This window comes from Cucurbita maxima, unplaced genomic scaffold (assembly GCF_002738345.1).
Source record: "Cucurbita maxima cultivar Rimu unplaced genomic scaffold, Cmax_1.0 Cma_Scf00005, whole genome shotgun sequence".
NCBI lineage: Eukaryota > Viridiplantae > Streptophyta > Magnoliopsida > Cucurbitales > Cucurbitaceae > Cucurbita > Cucurbita maxima.
Window position 1 is genome coordinate 6,812,417 of NW_019272021.1, and position 21,759 is coordinate 6,834,175.

At 37.0% G+C, this 21,759-nt stretch overlaps 1 protein-coding gene across 12 annotated transcripts; it reads left to right on the plus strand.

Annotated features, from left to right (window-relative positions):
- The first annotated feature begins 541 nt into the window (after positions 1-541).
- Positions 542-20,817, plus strand: LOC111479179. 12 transcript variants are annotated; one of them, XM_023123709.1, is made up of 19 exons: positions 545-1,541; positions 5,932-6,468; positions 6,542-6,667; positions 6,761-8,728; positions 8,807-8,920; positions 9,036-9,218; positions 9,299-9,361; positions 10,924-10,995; positions 11,090-11,353; positions 13,865-13,984; positions 16,386-16,445; positions 16,717-16,757; positions 16,944-17,021; positions 17,138-17,222; positions 18,253-18,410; positions 19,081-19,150; positions 19,477-19,548; positions 19,618-19,748; positions 19,903-20,817. In XM_023123709.1, the coding sequence occupies exons 1-15, from the start codon at positions 726-728 to the stop codon at positions 18,376-18,378; spliced, it is 4,653 nt and encodes a 1,550-aa protein (XP_022979477.1). In that variant the 5' UTR covers positions 545-725; the 3' UTR covers positions 18,379-18,410; positions 19,081-19,150; positions 19,477-19,548; positions 19,618-19,748; positions 19,903-20,817. The 12 variants fall into 12 exon arrangements, with proteins under 12 accessions (XP_022979488.1, XP_022979484.1, XP_022979485.1 ...); XM_023123710.1 differs by having other exon boundaries at positions 19,618-19,728; XM_023123712.1 differs by having other exon boundaries at positions 6,542-6,655.
- Positions 20,818-21,759: the final 942 nt, after the last annotated feature.

A 21,759-nucleotide genomic window follows, 5' to 3' on the forward strand; every position in this document is an offset into this window, starting at 1 on the left:
ATTGAACATGAGTTGCCACACATAACAATCAACAAAATACTGATAATAATTAACATCAATAAAATAATTATTAAAAAAACTTTACTCACAATTTTATTTTACTCTATTCTAGTGTATCAGGTACCCTATAATATTCACGATTAATAAGTTTGTTTTGTGTACTTTTAAATTTGTATTTTTAATAGTTTAAATTTGTATAATGCAATCTCAAATTTGATATATTATATTTTTGAGATAAATATCAAATAAAATATATCTAGTTTTTGGGTAATTTTTTTAATGGAATTTAAACAACATTTTTTTATTTTAATTAGTACCCTAAACTGTGATAAAATTATTAAATTGTATATTGAATTGCTACTTATATAATATATAAAAGTGTGGAGACTAAGAAAACAAATAATACCGATTAAATAGTTATAATTTAGTTTTTAACGATTTGGATGCAATTATAGTTATGGAAAAATTTGCATACAATTATCCCAATAAGAAGACGAGAAATATCCACTCACATACCAAAAAGTGGGGAATTTTGGTTATGGTACATTGTAATACTATAACAAAATTAAGACCCCACATGGCCACATCCCGCGAAAATCCGCCCGCCGTTTCTCAATTGAACATCGTCACTCTCGTCTCCTGTTTGTCTCTGCGACGCGATAAACAAAGAAAGGCCGATGAATTGATCGCAGTGACCGCCGGTCAGTACCTTCCCCGAATCGATCATGACCCAGAACCAGCTTATCGACTCCCTTACATCCCATATCTCTCTCTACCACTCTACATCTGGTAATTTCAACCGTGATCCCAATCCCAATCCCAGGTCCTCGATCCTGAAATGGTTCTCTTCTCTCAGCGTCCACCAACGCCAAGCTCACCTCACGGTCGTTGATTTCAAATTCGTCCAAGTCCTCATCCAAATGGTGGCAGAAGTTCGGAAACGAGGACACGGTTTCTTCATCCTCCTACCTGACATTCCCTCCTGCGACCCTCTGCACCTACCCAGCTTATGCTTTAAGAAGTCCCGCGGACTCTTGTCTCGTGTCTCCGAGTCCAGCGTGTCCGAAAGGATGATTTTCGAGTCCAGTCGACTATTCGGTTCCAGGGAAGGCGATAAGCTCGAGGAGTGTTCTTGTTCGTTAAAGAACATCGATTCTTTAACTGTAAGCGAGGATTTCGTCTCAAACGTGGACAAATTTGTCGAGGCAATGGACGGAGTTTCAAATGGGGCGTTTTTGAGAGGCGAGGGGGGTGACATGGCGTCCAATTGGGCTGAGTTAAATTGGTTAAAAGCGAAAGGATATTACAGTATCGAGGCCTTTGTGGCAAACAAGTTGGAGGTGGCTTTGAGAATCTCATGGATGAGCTTGAGTAATGGGAAAAAAAGATCGGTAAAGTTCAAAGAAAAGGCTAGCGCAATTGGCATGGCGACAAACGTGTTTTGGAGGAAGAAGGGATGCGTGGACTGGTGGGATAAATTGGATGCTTCGTCAAAGGAAAAAATATTGACAGCAGTTCTGGGAAAATCAGCAAAAAGTTTGGTAATGCTGGGAACATTAACATGCTGTCTATTTTGTGTTCTCATTTAGTTGAAGTAACAAATTATTTAAGAATAATCGGGTTGCTGGTGCTTAATCCTGCATCTCTTACTTAATTCTGCTGAACTTTCTGTACCTTTTATTTTATACATTTTTTAGTCCATACTCCATACATTTAGGTCGACCATGTGGATTGAGATTGTTGGATCAAGCTATGTCGCATAAAGGATTTGGGTATAAATGGAGATATTGGATTTGTAGTTGTCTTAGGCCAACTAGATACTCTTTCCTTGTTAATAGTAAGTTGAGAGGTAGCATTCTTGCACTGTCCCCTTCGTCTTCTTACTGGTTGGTGTGTAATCCGAGAACAATCCTATCAAGGGAGGTGGGGAGCGACATAATTGAAGGGTTTCAGGAAGGGTGGGATAATATTTCGTTGTTTCATTTTTAGTTTGTTGACGATACTATCTTCTTTTGCTGGGTGACTTGTGAGGTAGGTTCCTTTCCTTCCTTTCTACTTTTTTGGATCCAATTGTGGAAAAGTTTCAAAAACGTCTGCCCTCTCTCAACAGAATTTTTTTTTTTTCCAAGGGATGTCGATTCACTTTGATACAATCAGTTTTCAGCTCTTTTCTCCTTTTGTTTAGGGTTCCTGTGTCAGCTAGTAAGTCTTTGGAGAAGCATATAAGAGACTTCTTATGGGACAGGTTTGATGAGGGGAAGAGTCTCTTGAGTCTGCTTGGATGTGGTGACCAAGCCGTTGGATCTCATGGTTCTAGGTATATGTAATTTAAGGGCACAAAATGAGGTATTGTTGGGTAAATGATTGTGGCAATGTCCTCAATAATATGACACTTTATGACATAAGGTTATCGCGAGTAAATATGATTGTTATTTTGATTGGATCCCCTGCCATGGTTTCAAAAGGTAATACTAGAAATTTATTTGTGATGAGATTTTGATATGAACTAACAGACATCAATCATATAATATACTTCAATGAAGATGGGAAGAAAATGCTTTTGAAATTATCAAAAGATATTTCAATTCATGTCACATTGAAAAAGGATGAAACTTCATTGTTCTAAATTTTTTGTGGATTACAATTTAGAGTAAGTTAGAGTTATTGTATTTCATTAATATATTTTAAGACTTTTGATTTACTTTAAAGTTACATTTACATTGTGGCTAATTATAGTCATAAAGTATACATAGTGGCTAATTATGGTTATAAAGTATGAATGTTACACTCTTGAAATGTCTCATGTAAGGTCAAGAGTTTCATTTGAGGCTATATAAAGTCATGTATTTTCATTTGAGGCTATATAAAGTCATGTATTTTCATTTGAGGCTATATAAAGCCATGAATGTTGTATTTATAAGGAGACTTGGAAAATGTAGTAAAAGAAGCATTTGTGCTTTCTTTAGCCAATGACTAAGTTTCTTTGAATTTTGTGTAGTTTAGGTTGCATGTAAAATTGTTCAAGCCCGACATGATCAATCTTGCTTGTGGAATGATTCGAATCTCAAACAAGTGTTTTCGCCTTGAGATATTCAATCAACAAGGTAATTCGAATCTTACTCCCCTTGGAGTGATTCCTTATCATTTGGCATCAGAACCTTTTCATTGGGTTGATTTATTTGATCAACAAGAATCATTCAAGCTAGACATGATCGATTTTTCTTGTGGAGTGATTCGAATCTCAAACAAATGTCCTTGCCTTGAGATATTCGATCAACAAGGTAATTCGAATCTTACTCCTCTTGTAGTGATTCCTTATCATTTGGCATCAGAACCTTTTCATTGGGTTGATTTCCTTATCATTTGGTATCAGAGCCTTCTCTTGGATTGATTCCATACCATGGTATCAGAGCTTCCCATTGGACTGATTTCATATCATTTGGTTTGGGCTGATTTCATATCATTTGGTATGCTTTCCCTTGGACTGATTCCTTATCAGATTTTTTTTTTCATCCTTATTTTGTTTAGTGTTTGGTGGCTGGATACTTATTTTTGGGAGGATAAATGGTTAGGGGGATAAAGTTCTTTGCTCTTCGTTTCATCGTTTATACTATTGTCTTCTATGAGAAATTATTAGATGGCTTCTATCCTTCCCATGTATGGACATTTTTTTTAAAGGACATTATGTAACAGCTCAAACCCATCACTAACAGATATTGTTCGCTTTGGCCCGTTATGTATCGTCGTCAGCCTTACGATTTTAAAACGCATATACTAGAGAGAGGTTTCCACACCCTTATAAGGAAATGTGGGATCTTAGAATCCACCCCCTTGGGGGCCCAGCATCCTCGCTGACACACAGCTCGGTGTTTGACTCTAATGTCATTTGTAATAGCCCAAACCCACCATTAACAGATATTGTGGAGAGGGGTACGACAAGGGTGTGGAAACCCTCCCTAGTAGACGCGTTTTAAAATCGTGAGGCTGACGGTGATAAGTAATGGGCAAAAGCGAACAATATATGCTGGTGTTGGGCTTGGGCTATTACCAATGGTATCAAAGCCAAACACGGGGCGGTGTGCTAGCGAGGACGTTGGCCCCCAAGGGGGGCGGACTGTGAGATCCCACATATGTTGGAGAGGGGAACGATAAGGGTGTGGAAACCTTTCCTTAATAGATATGTTTTAAAACCGTGAGACAGACGATGATACGTAATGAGCCGAAGCAGATAATATCTATTAGCGATGGGCTTGAGCTGTTACAGATGGTATTAGAGTCAGACACTGGGCGGTGCGTGTGCGAGGACGTTAGGCCCATAAGGGGGGTGGATAGCAAGATCCCACATCGGTTGGAGAGTGGAACGAAGCACTCCTTATATGGATGTGGAAACCTCTCCCTAGTATACGCATTTTAAAACCAAGAGGTTGACGACGATACGTAACAGGCCGAAGCGGATAATATTTGTTAGCGGTGGGTTTGAGCTGTTTCAAAAATCCAAAGAGGATCATATTTGCTAGTGGTGGGTTTGACCGTTACAAATGATATCAGAGTCATACACCGGGCGTGCCAGCGAGGACACTGGGCCTCCATGGGGGGTGGATTGTGAGATCTCACATCGATTGGAGAGGGGAATGAAGCATTCCTTATAAGAGCATGGAAACCTCTTCCTAACAAACGGGTTTTAAAAACTATAAGATTGACGACGATGGGCTTGGGTTGTTATACATTCAGCTTTATCTTGGCCCGACTTAGAGGACGTAAGTTCTTCATATTCGATATAGCTAGATTTGTCGTCTTTTTATCATTTGTTGGGCTGTTGTTTTGCGGCTGCTTTGTCTTTACTCTTTAGGCCGTTAATTTTGCATTTTTTTACACATTGTGGCTTTTAGTTAGTGTGGCTGCCTGTTTAGTTGTTAGTATAAATATTATTTTCTGTACTGAAGGCATAACCTTCTAACAAAAAACCTCCTTATTCCATTTCTTTAGGACTCCTTTTAGTCTTTTAAGTTTGTTGATGAAACCGTGCCCTGGCCATCCACGGAGGGGCGTATTCATCCACCAGTATTCTACCATTGGCAAAAATTCAGAATGGTTCAGCCACATATTCTCAAAACGGAAGGGTGAGGGGCCCCATTTACAGCAACCCATGGAAAGTAGAATGGGATAATGATAGACATGTCCATGGAAAGTAGAGGGGCCCCGTTTGGAGAGGGAGAATTTCACCACCAACCATCTTTAACTTGTAGGGGATGCTTTCTTTTTATTAGATTACAGTGGTGAAAAGCTTGGAACATGTTTCTAATTTGAGAAGTTGTTTCTTGTTCAAGGAAAAAAAAAAAAAAAAAAAAAAAANTTTAGAAGGAAGATGAATTGTTTATTCCTAAAGTTATTTAGTTGTCCTTGCCCCAAGTCTTTAATGCCAATTGTCCAATGAGCTTCTGTATGGCTATCTCTAAAGCTGGATGGATGAATTTTTTCTTGTTCAAAAAAAAAAAAAAAAAAAAAAAAGAGTTATCTCGAAATAACTCATGCCGTGACTTTATTTTCTAGTTAAGAAACATTATTTCATTACTACAAAAAATTGTGTTGAGTCTTGAAGGAGAAGGTAGGTTATTTTTTTCAGATCCAAAAATTGTTTACGGCTGGGAAACCCAAGTATTTATATTTCTAATCTAGATTTTGAGAAATTGAGAATTAGTAACTAACTTCGGTAACTAATGAACTGAGTTGGCTGACAAAATACTAAAACTAATTTATTAATGGACCTTCTAATTAAGATAATTACAAAGATACCCCTAACAGGCTTACATCGTTCTTCTTTCCTGGAAAATTTGACTCACTTTTTTTTTGGGGTAAGAAATTGAGATTTCAGTAGTTTGAGATCTATCATCATGTTTCAGCCTAATTTCCATTCCTTTTTTTGGTTTTCAGATACATGAGATTCTGATGTGGACTAGTGGACTTGCGGAGCATGAGATGGGGCTCTTTAGTGCGGAATGGAATAGACCGTTTAGGTACAATTGTACTATATCTCAACCAAGGTCCATGTTAACATCCCAAGCGGACCTGCATATTGACTTCAACATAATTCCAGCTGCCCATTCTGGAAAACCTTATTTGTTAACCAACATCTTTAGAAATTTGCTTGTGCTTCAGGATATTGTTATGATGGTAACATCGTGTCTTCATGATGAATACTACAAGACTAATCTATTTTATAGCACTTTGGGTTCTATCTGCGCCATCCCTGATTGTATATTAAGAAAATTGCGGGAACTTCTTATGTTTACTTCACTTGATTGCACAAAACTTGAACTTCTAGGAGACGGGACTAGTAAGTCCTTTCCTAGTAAATTAAGAGAGGATCTAGGTGCTTCCCGTCGAAGGAAAAAGGGAAAGAGCCGGAAGTCGCAGAATCCTGTGCTGAGGGCATGCGCGGATGATTTATCATGCAATAAATTTCTGAAGGTAAAATTAGAAGCATAAGAAATGTTATATTATTGATTTATCCGCAGGATATGAATTTAATTTTTAGATGTAGCCTCAGGAATTTGACAAGGAGTGTGCTCATAAAGGGAGAGAAGATATAGCAGAATCCACAACTATGTCGATTATGTCGAAGGGAAATGAGACTTGTAGAGAAATTTCATCTGATGTATCTAAAACGGTTGATTTGGTTTTTATTTATTATTTTATTAGTTTTTATATGTATCATATATCTAATGGCTTGAATGCACTGTAACCAGTAGCCTGTCACCAGGTACATGACGATAACACGAGTGTTGGAAAAGATCAAGGCACTGCAAGGAGGAAGAAAAAACACAAGAGTAAAAACTCTTGTGGGAACAGCAGATTAGTTGAAATAAAACCTTCTGTTGGGCCAGCCGTCAAATTTTCCTCTCCTTTTAGTTCTCAGGATCAGGTAGCAGAGGTGGATAATATAATCAGAAAACCTTCCATCTCAAGTATCAAGAATGATAGTTCAAATAATTATGAGAGTTCAACATTAAACTCAAGTCCTCTAGTTCCCTCTATCAAACCTAATAGTGAGTATGACAGTAGCCAAAATATTGAAGTACATGAAGTTTCTGGGTTAGCAAAATCTGTCTGCCAAATTGGTCCTGGAGAATCTCAGTTCCCAAAAGGAATAATTGAAAATCAACGCTTATCATCTACTTCGGAAACTTCTACATCTTTTATGGATTGTAGTATAGTACCTTCTCATTTGCCTTCATTAAAGCTAAAGAATATCGTCAAAAGTGATGTTAATGTGAAGGGTTCTGTGCAAACTTACGAATTAAGAGATAAATCATCTTTGTTGGATAAGCTTCCAAGAACCATTGATGTAAAGGAGAAAGTATGCTTATCTCGACATCAGCTTAGTGGTGATACTTGTAATACTAAGGCCTTGAATTCCTTGAAACATTCTCCCTATGAATGGCATGGTGTAGCTTCTTTGTATATCCCACCATTCAATTCACATCTCCCACCTGCTACTGATAGACTACATTTAGATGTTGGTCATAATTGGCACAACCATTTCCGTCGGTCTTTTGTACCTGCAATGCATCAATCAAGAAATTCTTCTGTTAAAGGTGTTTGTAATCCAGTTATGACTCGATCAGTGTTAATGAGTCTAGATTGGCCCCCAGTCTTACGGAGTTCTTCTGGCCTGGCTTCAACAATGATGTCAAATCATGATATTGGGTTTCTTACTAGGAGACAATCTTCTTTTTGTCAGGGGTTCCCCACTAACAGCAATCAAATTAGCACGGAAGATGAGTACTCTGGTAATCTCACTGATTTTCCTGATTTGTCAAACAATCAAGATCTAGCAGAGGAGTGTGATGGAAACTGGATATCGGAGGAAGAATTGGAAATGCATGCAGTTTCTGGGATAGACTATAATCAGTATTTTGGTGGTGGTGTAATGTACTGGAACCCTTCTGATCATCATGGGACAGGGTTCTCTCGACCTCCTTCTCTGAGTTCTGATGATAGCTCATGGGCTTGGCGTGAAGCTGACATGAACAGGACTGTTGATGATATGGTTGCTTTCTCTTCTTCTTACAGTAATGGGTTGACTTCCCCAACTTCTACTTCATTTTGTTCTCCTTCTGATCCAGTGGGTTCTGGAAAGCAGGCTCTTGGTTATGTGGTTCAAGGGTCTGATCTACCTAACAACATGCTTCATTCCTCACCAACTATGAAAGACACGGTGACAGAGGAGGATGCTCCTAGATCTTTGCCAAATTTGCCCAGTGACGTTGAAGGGAAGACAGGCGACTCACATTCATTTCCAATCTTGCGCCCTATTGTTGTTCCAAGTATGTCAAGGGAAAGATCAAGATCTGAGTTTTGCCATGGTCGTGATCATAAAAGCCCATGTATCCCTCCCACTAGGAGAGAGCAATCTCGAGTAAAGCGTCCACCATCTCCAGTAGTTCTTTGTGTTCCACAGGCGCCAATACCACCTCCACCTTCTCCTGTAAGTGATTCCAGGAAGCAGAGAGGGTTTCCAACTGTTAGATCTGGTAGCTCAAGTCCAAGGCATTGGGGTGTGAAGGGTTGGTATCCTGATGGAGCTAATTTGGAAGAAGCATGCTTGCGTATTGATGGTGCTGAAGTAGTATGGCCTAATTGGAGAAATAAAAGTAAATCTAATTGCTCGACAGTTCAACCTTTATCATTAATAGCAATGTCCCAGATAGCTCTCGATCAGGAACATGTGAGTGTGCAACCACAATCCAAATATTTGAGCTATGTACCGGGTCTGAAGTTTCCTTGTTATTAATTTTCCTTGCAGCTAGATGTTGCATTTCCTCTCTTTCCACCTACTAGTGGTCGCTCTGTAAAAAAGGAATCTCTTTCTTTGATCCATAGCCGCCTACATGATGAGATCAACTCTTTCTGCAAGCATGTAAGAGCCTTCATTTTTGCTATTTTTTTAGGATTCCTAATTTAATTTATTTAGACTGAATGTTGTCGCTGAGATACGCTGTTCATGGGATATATGTCAAATGGTGGCATACTAGGTTGCTGCAGAAAACATGGCTAAGAAGCCTTACATCACTTGGGCTGTTAAACGGGTCACACGGTCCCTTCAAGTCTTATGGCCCAGGTCTAGGACAAACATTTTTGGTTCAAATGCAACTGGTTTGTCCCTCCCCACGAGTGATGTGGATCTTGTGGTTTGTCTGCCTCCAGTGAGAAATTTGGTAAGTTCATTACTATAATTGGATCCATCACGCAGCAGTCCTGCTTGCTTTAATCAAGACTTGTTGCTGTTATCTTTTAGGAACCTATTAAAGAAGCTGGGATCTTAGAGGGACGTAATGGTATCAAAGAGACCTGCCTTCAGGTATGTTTATTCTCATCTCAAGGAATTAAATATGAGATCGTAGCTCATTATTTTTTATGCTTACTCCAGGTAGTGCTGATTATTCCTTTTAACAAATATATTTTTATTGTTAAAAAAATGAAAAATAGAAAAGAAAAAGAACTATCAGTTAGTAAAGCCAGTCTTATTAGTTGTTCGTAAAGAATTAGTTGTGTTAATGATGGTTGTTTATTCGGCTTGTTGCATTGGGATTTCTAATACCCTAGAGATGTTCACTTTTTTCCTTCGTTGATTCAGATTAGTTGAAGAGGTTTTTTAGTTCTCTCCTTGACATGAGGTTGGGATTGATCCCTAGTCTTCCAGTCTCTTGTAATTTTGATTCTTCTTTATCGTATTTTTCTTATCAATTGAACGAAAGGAAGTCAATTGTCTTATTATCTAAACCACGTTGAAGTTCCATGATCAAAAAACTTGATTAATGAATGAAAGGATAATAAAGTGATGATAAAGTGTCGTGTTTATTTGAGCTTTCAAAATAAGTACTGATAAATCTCCGCATTACATGAAATATATGCCCACGGTGCCTAAAATTCAGAAGAGAACAATAAGAATAAAAGAAAAGGAAGGAAGCTCCTTTCCTTTTATCTCTCATTTAAAGAATTCTTGGTAGGTCACTAGTGAAGTGTATTATTGTGTTCATTTATCTTTCTTTCTTGTTGATACAAAGCAGGTTAGATATGATTTCAGGTAGTACATATAGAAAAATTAATTATAACACTAACAAATATATATTGATTTAAAAGTAGAACAAAATCTTACTGTTTCGCTGTTCATGGAAATATGTGTCGTTGAAATATGACTGTTTAAGAAAATGTGATGTTAAAGGAGATATTTAGATTCTTTTATTCGATGAATTTTATGTAACTGTAAAATGATACTAGATAGGATGCACGATCACTCAAAGGAAAAGGTTGGCTCCTTAGCCCTCACTTTGGAGCTGTCGAGGTTGGTTGTTGAATGATGTTAATATCCTCCGTAACATTTGCAATGCTATTACGAATGTATCTACAGTTGATCTCTGATTCCATGGATCCAACTTTGCCAATAAATGAACATTGATGCCTTAGCATCAATACCTGTAGTGATTCCATGGATTTGATCTTTGTGGTTTGCATCTCCTTTGCTGTGTCTTATAAGTTCGTCTTTACTCTTTGCTCACTGAGACGCTAACTAGTTGGACCAAATTGTAACTGATTTTGACCATTAAACTCATGGGGTTTATTTCATTTGTAAATGACATACTGCCCCAATCTCGTTGAGTTTTGTCGGCAATGTAATCTGCTCCACAAAAGACTAAATAGCCACCAACCAGGATACCCTATTAAAACAAGAATTATAAATTTATAAAGATGCGTTTGATTGCAGGAGCTGTTCAGTTGTAGCTTTACCACAAAAAAGTACATTCTCAATCTCACGAGTCACATTCATATTATTCCTTTCTCTCTTTGTTACAATTCGCTTGCCTGAGGTTATGATTTTATATTTGGAAGTTTTGAAGTTTAATAAGTATTTTGGTCTTTCAGCATGCTGCCAGATATCTTTCCAATCAGGAATGGGTAAAAAGTGATTCTTTAAAGACGGTGGAAAATACTGCTGTAACTGCCTTCTCTATCAACTATTGAGTTAATTCACGTTGTCAATGATAGATATTATTCCGTACATTTTCTCATCAGTTTCTTTTTGTGTCAGATACCCATTATCATGCTTGTTGTTGAAGTTCCCCATGATCTCATTATTTTGTCCACGTCAAATATGCAATCACCTAAGGAGGAATCCTCTGCTGTATCTGGAAAACAAGATGTCAACATTCTCAATGATATGGCTGGTCTAGAAGATTCTGCATTGCCAAATATTTTGGAGGTGAATTATGATACCTCTATTAGCACCAAGTCAGTTCGCATTGACATCAGTTTCAAGACTCCATCACATACAGGACTTCAAACTTCTGAGCTGGTAAGCATAGTACACATCACTTTGAATTTTATTATAATTGTTTATGAATTTCTGAACTTTCCATTTGAATTCTTTTTTTCTTAAAAAGAAAACAAGAAAAAAATAGAGAACTTGGCATCCATACTGCTCATTAATGAAATTGAAAGTTTGTGTCCTGATTTTCTCAAAGAAACAGGATGCAGCTGAGCCAATAATAATTATAATTATAAAGCCTTCAGAAATCTTATCTCTAGTGGAATCTATCGTTTCTTATCCTCAACTAAAAGAACCTTTGGCTGGGAGTTAAACTGACAGGTTTTTACTAGAATCGACTAATGATATTTTCCCATAGGAGTTCTTACATATGGAATTTTATTTAGTAATATCATTATGAGATGGACTTCTCGTAGATCCACCATAATCTTCACGATTAGCAATTCCCTTTTATCGCTTAAGGAGGCAGACATACGCTTATTCAGTCAACTCTTTCTAATATGCCTATTTACTTTACTATCTTTGTTCAAAAGGCCTACCAAGATTACAAAAGAAATTGAAAAGATCATTAGGGTTTTTCTTCGGGAAGGAGCTAAAGGAGATGCACAATATTAGTTGGTGAGACAAACCTCAACTTCCTATTCTTATGTGTGGCTTGGGCATTGGAAATTTCAAATAACGAAATGAGTCCGTCTTATCTAAATGGATTTGGAGATATCTTTGTGAGGAAGGGGCTATTTGTCAGAAAATTATTAATAACAATTTGGCCCACATTGGCCATCATGTTCTGGTTTAGGCTCTTTCAAGGCTTCTTGGAGGGAAATCTCAGTTTGGTAAAATCACATGTTCGAGGAGTATTGGGCAATGATAATCACATCTCCTTTTGGCATGGCGTTTGGGTCATGGTATTGCCTTGGTTGCCATGTTTCTAAACCTCTATAGGCTTTCTAATGATATTGATGCAACCATGGATGATCTCTGGAATTTGAAAAATAAGGACCGGGATTTGGGTCTTAGATAGTGTCTTAAAGATGATGAGTTTGTTGAAGGGCCTCTCTTTCTCATCTTTTACCATCTATTTCCTCAACTGATGTGAATGATTCATGGAAATGGAATTGAGATTCATCTATAAACTTTACAGTGAGCTCCATGATGGATATTTTTTGTGAAACCTCAAGGCCCTTTTAATAAATCCTTATTTGCTGCAATCTGAATGGATTTCTATTCAAGGAAGATATTGGTTTTTCTTTGGGAGCTTAGTCATTGTGGTGTTAATACAGCATATCGTCTCCAAAGACAAATGCCTTTTCTTTTTTTCTCACCTTCATGTGGATTATGTGTAAAGCCAACTTGGAAACTCATTGCCATTTATTTGGCTCTTGCACTTCGCTCTATGATATTGGAATTTTGTTTTGGGCAGTTATGGTTGGAATATGATTATGCTACGTTCAAGATTTATTTCCCTTGATTGCGTGGGGCATCCATTTAAAGGAGATGCAAAAGCTTTATGGTTTGCCTTTGACCGTTCATTCTTTTGGTCTCTATGGTGTGAAGGAATGGAAGGATCTTTACTCGATCATCTTTTGAGGGCTCCATGGATTTAGTTTTATTTAATGTTGTTTATTGGTGCAAATGTTCTTTTCCTTTTATAGACTATAGTCTTTCTTCTTCAACACGTAGTTGGAGAATTTTTTTGTAATCCACAAAGGGTGGTTTGGGATTTTTTTTCCTTCTTCATCATTTCATTTATAAATGAAATCGTTCTGTTTCTATATGAAGAAAAGAGGACTTCTCGTTTGTGAAATGTTTTTTTAAATTAATTGATTGAATTTTCTAATGTAGACTTTTTCTTTGAACCTTTATTAGCTTGGATGAGGCATATTTGGTTGTGGATATTTTTGTCTTCCATCCCTCTTCTTTAGATGTGCACTCTCATTTTCTTAGTTTTTCCTCATTTGCCTTGCGAGTAATTTCTTCTCTCAATTCAATGTATTATAATAAAGTGAGCAGAAAAGAGGAGAATATTATGCTGTTGGAAAATCGAACTTTCCTCTTCAAATGAGAAATTTCGCGTTTACAAGTGAAAAGTTGCAAAGAAATGTTCAAAGAACAAAGTGTCGCATACAAGGATCAGCTCCCTCATGGAGCTTTCGCAAAAATTCACCCCAGTTTGAATTGATTAGGAAGGAATTATAGCTTTTCGATTCATTATCTCCAGAGATTTAGAAAAATAAATGAAATTTAGCTAACTCATGCATACCCTCCACTCTTTCATCGTTTTATTGACAATTGTGTTATTTCTTTCCATCCAAATGCTCAAAAGAACTGGTTTGGTAGCATTTTCTTTATGTATCTTATCTTTCCTCTTGATTGGGTGATGACAACAAAGCAGCTGTGACAAATTATCTCGGAAATAAATATTCTCCGTTTGGTCTGCTTTTTTACAACTTTATTCTCAGCAAAGTTTCACAAGATTGCTGTTTGTATACAAATATTATCTTGTAATTTGTATTTGATTTTATGCAATGTCAACTGCAGGTTAAGGAGCTGACTGAACAATTTTCAGCTACTATACCTTTGGCTTTGGTACTGAAGAAATTTTTGGCAGATCGTAGTCTTGATCAGTCCTATTCTGGCGGTTTAAGTTCTTATTGTTTGGTGCGTTGTTCCAACCTCTTACTGTAGCATACTGTAATCAAAATGTTTTGAGCTTTTGATGTATTCAGTGGGATTATATTTAAGATATGATTTCATTAAAAGGAGAGGATTACAAGAAACTAGGGGGGAAATGTCTCTTATTATTACTATTATTTGATTAGAAACCGGGTGAGTTTTTTCAGTTTTTTCGTCTGACTCTTTTTGGGGAAGCTATTGGTTCTTTCTTGATTGCTTCAGAATGTCTTCTTGGCTCTCTTTGCTTGAGTTACATCACTAGCATGTTTTGTAATTGATACAGCTCGAAGAATGTTACCTTTTCTATAAACCAGGAGAATCTAGAGGTTGAGCATTTAAAATTATTGCAGCAAAAGGCTTTGGAGAGGGGTAGATAAAAGGCTGCATCTCTTCCATAAATTTCTCCATTATCATCCATGGAAGACTGAGAGGGAAAATAGATGGATGCTGCATCTCTTCCACAAATTTCTCCGTCATCAACAATGGAATGTTGAGAGGGAAAATCTAGTCACACGAGGTCAGCAACAAAGGGATCCACTGTCCCCCTTTTTTTTCATAATCATAATGGATAGTCTTAGTCCCTTACTTATGAAGGCATAATAATGAAGGGCTTCCATGTTGATAACAAGGGCTGAAGTATCAGACACCTGCAGTTTGCGGATGATACAATTCTCTTCTTTGATCTGTCAGATGTCTCCTCCACATATAATATGTTTGAGATGGTGATAACCTTCGAAATATTTTTAGGACTAATCACCGACTTAAAAAAAAACAGAGACCATGGGCATTAATGTTAGCACATAGGATATCGAAGATTTTGCCAATAGATACCGTTGTAGAAAAGGTGGCTAGCCGATGGGATAGTCCCTAACTAGAACCTCAAATCTTTTTCCTTCTAGAAGACCATTATTGGAAAAATAGAAAGGAGGTTATCAACATGGTTCTCATGCTACACATCCAAAGACGGCCGACTCACCCTAATATAAGCCACATTATCCAACCTTCCTACTTACCATATATCTTACTCGAAATGCCTCACAAGTGGCTACAAAATAGAAAGATTATTTAGAAAATATCTATAGAAAGATAACCCACATCTTGTTTGATGGAATACCATAGACCTCTTGATTGTAAAGGAGGTCTTGGCCTATATTCGGTGAAGGAGAAGAACAAAGCCCTCCTCTTCAAATGGAGTTGAAGATATTACCACGAATGTACCACCTTATGGAGAAATCTTATAAAAGCTAAATATGTTCCCACATCATGCATAAATTGCTACCCTCACCTTTTGCAAAGGGGCTATGGAAGTTTATAAAAAAGCATCAAAACCTCATCACAAACCACATTGGTCATAGGGTGGATGACGGAGGAAACACATCTTTCTGGAGTGACCCTTGGATTGAGAACATCGTGCTAGTCTTGCAGTATCCTCTTTCGTATAGGCTCTCTAACTGCAAGATGGCCACAATCAAGGAAACATAGAAACATGTCGAAAAATTTTGGGACCTTCAGCTTCGTAGAAACTTAAAGGATAACGGAGCTATGAATGGGCTGAATTAAGCCCGGACCTTTCTCCAATCGTGTTATCCCAAGAATCAGACTCATTGAAATAGCTTCCTAGTGTTGATGGGCCTTCTCCACAAAATCTTTGATAATGGATATGGTAAAAAGACGAAAGCCATGAAACAATGCTAGCAAAGTCAATAGGGAAAGGAAATACCCTAAAAACGGAAATTTTTTCCTTGGGAAATGGTACACACGGGAGAGAAGAATGCCCTATATGGAAATCTCCCCAACTAGTGCTCTTTATGCAAGAGAGAGAACGAGTCTCAAAACCACCCATTTATGCAGTGTACATGTTATAATTTATGGATAAAGATTCTTAATATCTTCAAATGACCTATTTGACCCTCTGACCGCTGTTATTGGACATGGTCTTAACATACCACCTCTCCAAGAATGCAAAAGTTTTGTTATGGGCAAATTTCATTATGGCTTTCGTTTGGAATCTGTGGAAAGAGAGAAATCAAAGAGTATTCACTGAGAAGACATATACTCATACTAGTTTCTTTAAAAATGTCATTTCTTGGTGTAAATTGTCTAATACTTTTGCTTTCTATAGTCAAACCTCCATCATTATAAATTGGAAAAGTCTTTTATACGCACATGGATAACACATCCCTTTTGTGAATTTCAAATAGGAATGAAATTGTTTCTTAGCTTAAAAAAATAAAACTCTTTAGCAGCTTTGATATGGTGAAATGCATACAAAAGGTCCTATCCTGAGTAATTACAAGAAGCTAGTCCTGTGTATAATGAGAGTAGATAAATTGTATTGAGGTTTTGTGATGAAGTTTTTAAATTTCTCGTTGCAACTCTTTTACAGGTATTATTCATCATACGTTTTCTTCAGCATGAACATCATCTTGGCCGTCCGATCAACCAAGTAAGTTCCCGTTATCTTTTTGTAAGAGTTGATGTGAAAAGTGGACTAACTGCTTTGCAAATTTAATTGGATGATCTCCGAGAAATTCAATCTTCAATGCTGTGACATGAAAGTTCATGTCATAAATTAAATGCAGTGTATATGTTGAAATCATGAGAGGCCTATTTTAATTTTTTAACCATTGTCATTGGTGTTGCTTTCTCTCCCTGGGCAATGGTTGTATTTATTGGTGATTATAATTTGAACTTTTCCAAACCCAATGTTCCTGCAGAACTTTGGGAGCCTTTTGATGGACTTCCTTTACTTCTTTGGGTAAGCTTGACTTTCTTTATTATTATCATTATTATGTCTTTCGGAAAACTAGTATCAATAACCATTTTCCCTGTAGTGGACTGTAATTGGAGTTCAGTTTCTAAGTCCAATTATTTTCCAACTACAATAGTGGACTGTAACTTAAATGTGTATATGTTAAAGTAGAATCGTTTACTTTTATTTCAGGAATGTATTTGATCCTCGTCAAATGCGTATTTCAATACAGGGGAGCGGAGTCTACATAAAGAGGGAAAGGGGATACAGGTAATTTGTGAATTCCAAATCGGCTATCACATGGTTATTGTGACGCCATTTCTTAGCACTATCTATGCATTTATGAGTAAGTTATAACTGTTAACTACATTCCATTTTTTATGTAGCATTGATCCTTTGCATATTGATGATCCTCTTTTCCCCATGAATAATGTTGGACGAAATTGTTTCCGTATTCATCAATGTATCAAGGTGAGGCCTCTAATTGAAGTAGCCAGTGCAGTTTTTTTTTTTTCCACTTTGTCAACCTAGATTGAATGGTCTTCTTGTAATTCTCGTATCTCTCTTGTCTCGAGGAGGGGACACCTTGTTCCCTTCCCCTTTAGGTTGTTCTTTGGTTTTTTGTGGATTAAATGTCTTCTGTTGTTTCTTGTCAAAGAAATGTATCAATGTGAGGCGTCTGTCCTGTTGGCATTATTTACTTTGTCAACTTTAGAATTATGGTGCGGATAGGAAGTATTTTACGTAACTTTAATATGGTACTCAGTTTAGAAAAATCATTTACACAATGTAATCTTGTTTATTTGGAAAAAGGAAGTGTCATGTTGTCCAAGTAAAACCAAACGTCTCTACTTCAATTTTGCACTTTGAAGTTGAGGCAAATTGATTCAATGAATACTGTATTAGCCTAGTGATTTTATTTCTGGAATGAAAATGTAAAATAATTTTGCCTAGAAGTGTGTTGGGGAGTGTATTTTGTAAAATTACCTACTCGTGATTTTTCTTTTGATACACAAACCTACTCGTGATTTTTCTTTGTATACACAACTACTTGTTGTCCTGGACTTTTTCACTAGAGGGAAAGTGCTTGAATGTTAATTAATATGACATAAATAAGATCACAAGATACTTTTCTGACCACAAGAAGTTCATTCACACACTACTTTCGACATCTTTAACACAGTTATGATACAATATTGGGATTCTGAGTACTTTCTTGTATTTGTAGGTAGTTGAGGCTTCCTTTTTTGGGGGGTTTTTTTTTTTTGTTTGCCCTTGAAAAGTCAGTTTGTTTAAAGAAAAAAAGAACATATATATTTATCTTAAATCAGATTCATGACTTACATATATATTTACTTGCTCTTTTATTTTCCATAAACTATATTTTTCTATGATTGTTCCCATCAAAAATATTTTACCACTGTGATCTCTCCCTCTCTCTCTCTCTCTCTCTCTTTCTCTCTCCAATTCTTTAATTATTCATTTTTTTGTTTGTTTGTAGGCTTTTTCAGAAGCTTATTCTATTTTGGAGAGAGAGCTAGTATCTCTTCATGATAATTGTGACACAAGTTCAGATGGAACTAATAAGATGCTGCAGAAAATAATCCCTAGCATTGATTTATCATAAGGGCTTGCTCTATTATCTTTACATGCATGGAGGTATTTAAGTTACTCAGTTTATGTTATTATTATTATTTCTTTAAAATGGAAATCTATGAAGTCTAACTAAGTTTTAGTTGGTTGGAACTCAATGTCAATGCTTTTGAAGTGATGATGTGTGTTCAAGTGTTCTATTTAATACTAACACTACCAAAAGATTAGTGTTATTTCCAATGGTCATGGTTCACATTGCTTTCACCATTTTCAGTTTTTCTCTATTATTCATAGGAATGAACATGTAATTATAAAAAGAACGCGATCAAGCAACCCCATTTTAGCAAGGAAAGTTGACTTTGAAGAAAACTTATTGGAGGAGGTCCAATGACCAAACCACCTTATCTTGACCCTCATATAGAGGGAATAGGCCAAATTAAGGAGTTTTTTCTTAAGCTTGTCATAAGAATTAAGGCTTCTGCTGGCCAGAGACCATTAAAACAACTTCGCTTTTTTGGATCATTAAACTGCAAGCTAAATCCACCGAAGGGGTCTCAGCTTCTACTCTCAATTTCAATATGTCTAAAGAAAGTATATTTGGAAAAGAATTTACTGGAGGACGCAAAGGACCAAACCACCGTGTCTTTATCCTTAACCAGTTGAATCACATCAATTTTATCTAAAAGGGTAATTCAGTTGTCTATTTTTCTATTAAAGAGACCTTTTCTCACCCTAGGTCTCAAACATGGAGCTTGTCACTACATCAGTCCAAAATGGAGGTGGACGTGCTGCTTCACGATAATAGGGTATGTGCTAGATTCCGTGGCTTTCTTGAAGATTACCTTTCATTTTTTTATGGTCTTCATTGTTCTCCATTTTATTATTCATAGCAACTTCCTATGTAATGTTAAGTTGCTGTGATCGTCATTTGGGTTCCCACTTCGAAGTCTTTAGTGGGATTCATTTAGGTCAAACTTGAATTATGCCGGTTAAATTTACACTTCCTATATAGGAGAGAATATCAAAACCATCTTGATGCGATTTTTGCTTTACCGAAAAAGAATCTAGAAAAGCGATCATGAAGAACCTATGCTCGTAATGTTCATGCATATGATAAAATCTGATTATTCAGGAGGACCAGAGAAGTGGCGGGGGTTCGTCCACTTGCTTACCTGGCGTTAAGTTTATGTCCGTGACGATTGAGGTGCAACCTAAGTTCTTTTTCTTCAATGTTGAACATGTGTCCATCATTTATTTAGGTTTTCTTTTGCAGAGTTTATTTTTTATTCCAACGGTTCCAATCTCATTCAGTTGGCGATCATCATTTGGTCCCCATTGAAATCTTTTCTTTGATCGTGGCCGTCATCTCAGCGAGCAGATAATGGTAATCCTCTTTATCCTCGGGTAAGGAAGCTCATCCTTGCTTACTTGTCGGTATCCAAAATGGTTTATGACATCTGTTCTATTTTTGTTAATTTTGTCTCCATTTGGGATCGTTTCACATTCTTCACTATTGTACTTCGCTCCGTAGCAATCTTAATCCTTCATAATTTTGCAGTACCAACTTTGGCAAGCTCTATCTGGACCACTCCTCTCAGACGGGTCATTTCACCTACTTTCCGTACACCTTAGCTTAAAAAGCTTCTCCATAAAACCCATACTAAATTAACGTCTCATGCGTAATGACTGGCCTGTGATCTCTTGGTTGCCGTAGAAGGTCGTTGTACAAATGGAATTGGGAGGAGTGCCCCAAACTTGTCCTCATCCGATTATATCCAGCTTTGGTTTGCCCATCTACTTGATCAGTCTCAGTCCTGTGCACGTCGATGACAAGGCTTGGCTTCTATAAGATAAAAGGAGAAAAAAGAAGCGGACCATGTTGATAAAAGTGCACTGGTAAAACAACTTGTTTCCTTGATTAGATCATTCTACTAAGCGGACAAAAAGTTCTCCATAATGGTCGATGATGGCCGGCCACCACCGTTCCAGGAAAATAACGTGGCGCTTTTACAGCTCTTAGAGACCTCATATATTACACTTCTCTCCATAGTGTTATTTTACATGTATTTATGTGACTCGCTGAGGAAGGATGCATAGTGGATTGGGCATTGGTTGAGGAAACGTGTCCGCGTGTCATTACTTGCTAAATTAGAGTAGATACATTGGTTGAAGCTAATCCAGTGTATAATGAGAGTAGATAAATTGTAACGAGGTTTTTGAGATGAAGTTTTTTAAATTTCTCGCTGCAACTCTTTTACAGGTAGTATTCATCATACGCTTTCTTCAGCATGAACATCATCTTGGCCGTCCGACCAACCAAGTAAATTCCCGTTATATTTTTGTAAGAGTTGATTTGAAAAGTGGACTAACTGCTCTGCAAATTTAATTGGATGACCTTCGAGAAATTCAATCTTCAATGCCGTGACATGAAATTTCATGTCATAAATTAAATGCAGTGTATATGTTAAAATTTTGAGAGGCCTATTTTAATTTTTTAACCATTGTCATTGTTGTTGCTTTCTCTCCCTGGGGAATGGTTATATTTATTGGTGATTATGATTTGAACTTTTCCAAACACGATGTTCCAGCAGAACTCTGGGAGCCTTTTGATGGACTTCCTTTACTTTGGGTAAGCTTGACTCTCTTTATTATTATCGTTATTATGTCTTTCCGCGAAAACTAGTATCACTAACCAAAAGGGAAAAAGATAACTGGAGTTGAGTTTCTAAGTCCAGTTATTTTTGCACTACAATAGTGGACTGTAACTTCAACGTGCATGTGTTAAAGTAGAATCGTTTACTTTTATTTCAGGAATGTATTTGATTCTTGTCAAATGCGTATTTTAATGCAGGGGAGCAGAGCCTATATAAAGAGGGAAAGGGGATACAGGTACGCCATTTCTTAGTACTATCGATGCATTTATGAGTAAGTTATAACTGTTAACTACATTCCATTTTTTATGTAGCATTGATCCTTTGCATATTGATGATCCTCTTTTCCCCATGAATAATGTTGGACGAAATTGTTTCTGCTTTCATCAATGTATCTAGGTGAGGCCTCTAATAGAAGTAGCCAATGCAGTTTTTTTTCCTGCTGTCAACCTAGATTGGATGGTCTTCTTGTAATTCTTGTATCTCTCTCTGTCTCGAGGAGGGGACACCTTGTTCCCTTCCCCTTTAGGTCGTTCTTTGGTTTTTGTGGATTGAGGTCAGTTGTTTCTTGACAGAAATGTATCAATGTGAGAAGTCTGTCCTGTTGGCATTATTTACTGTCAACTTTAGAATCATGGTGCGGATAGGAAGTATTTTACGTAACTTTAATATGGTTCTCAGCTTAGAAAAATCACTTACACGGTGCAATCTCTAGTTTGTTGGGAAAAACTTCATACCGTGAACCAAATTTTTTAATTTATATA

Bases quoted from the DNA above. Each gene is read 5' to 3' on its own strand.
- LOC111479179 (XM_023123709.1), top strand. From the start codon at position 726: ATGACCCAGAACCAGCTTATCGACTCCCTTACATCCCATATCTCTCTC. The intron at 11,354-13,864 runs GTAAGCATAGTA...TGTCAACTGCAG, and splicing joins GACTTCAAACTTCTGAGCTG to GTTAAGGAGCTGACTGAACA. The intron at 13,985-16,385 runs GTGCGTTGTTCC...ACTCTTTTACAG, and splicing joins GTTTAAGTTCTTATTGTTTG to GTATTATTCATCATACGTTT.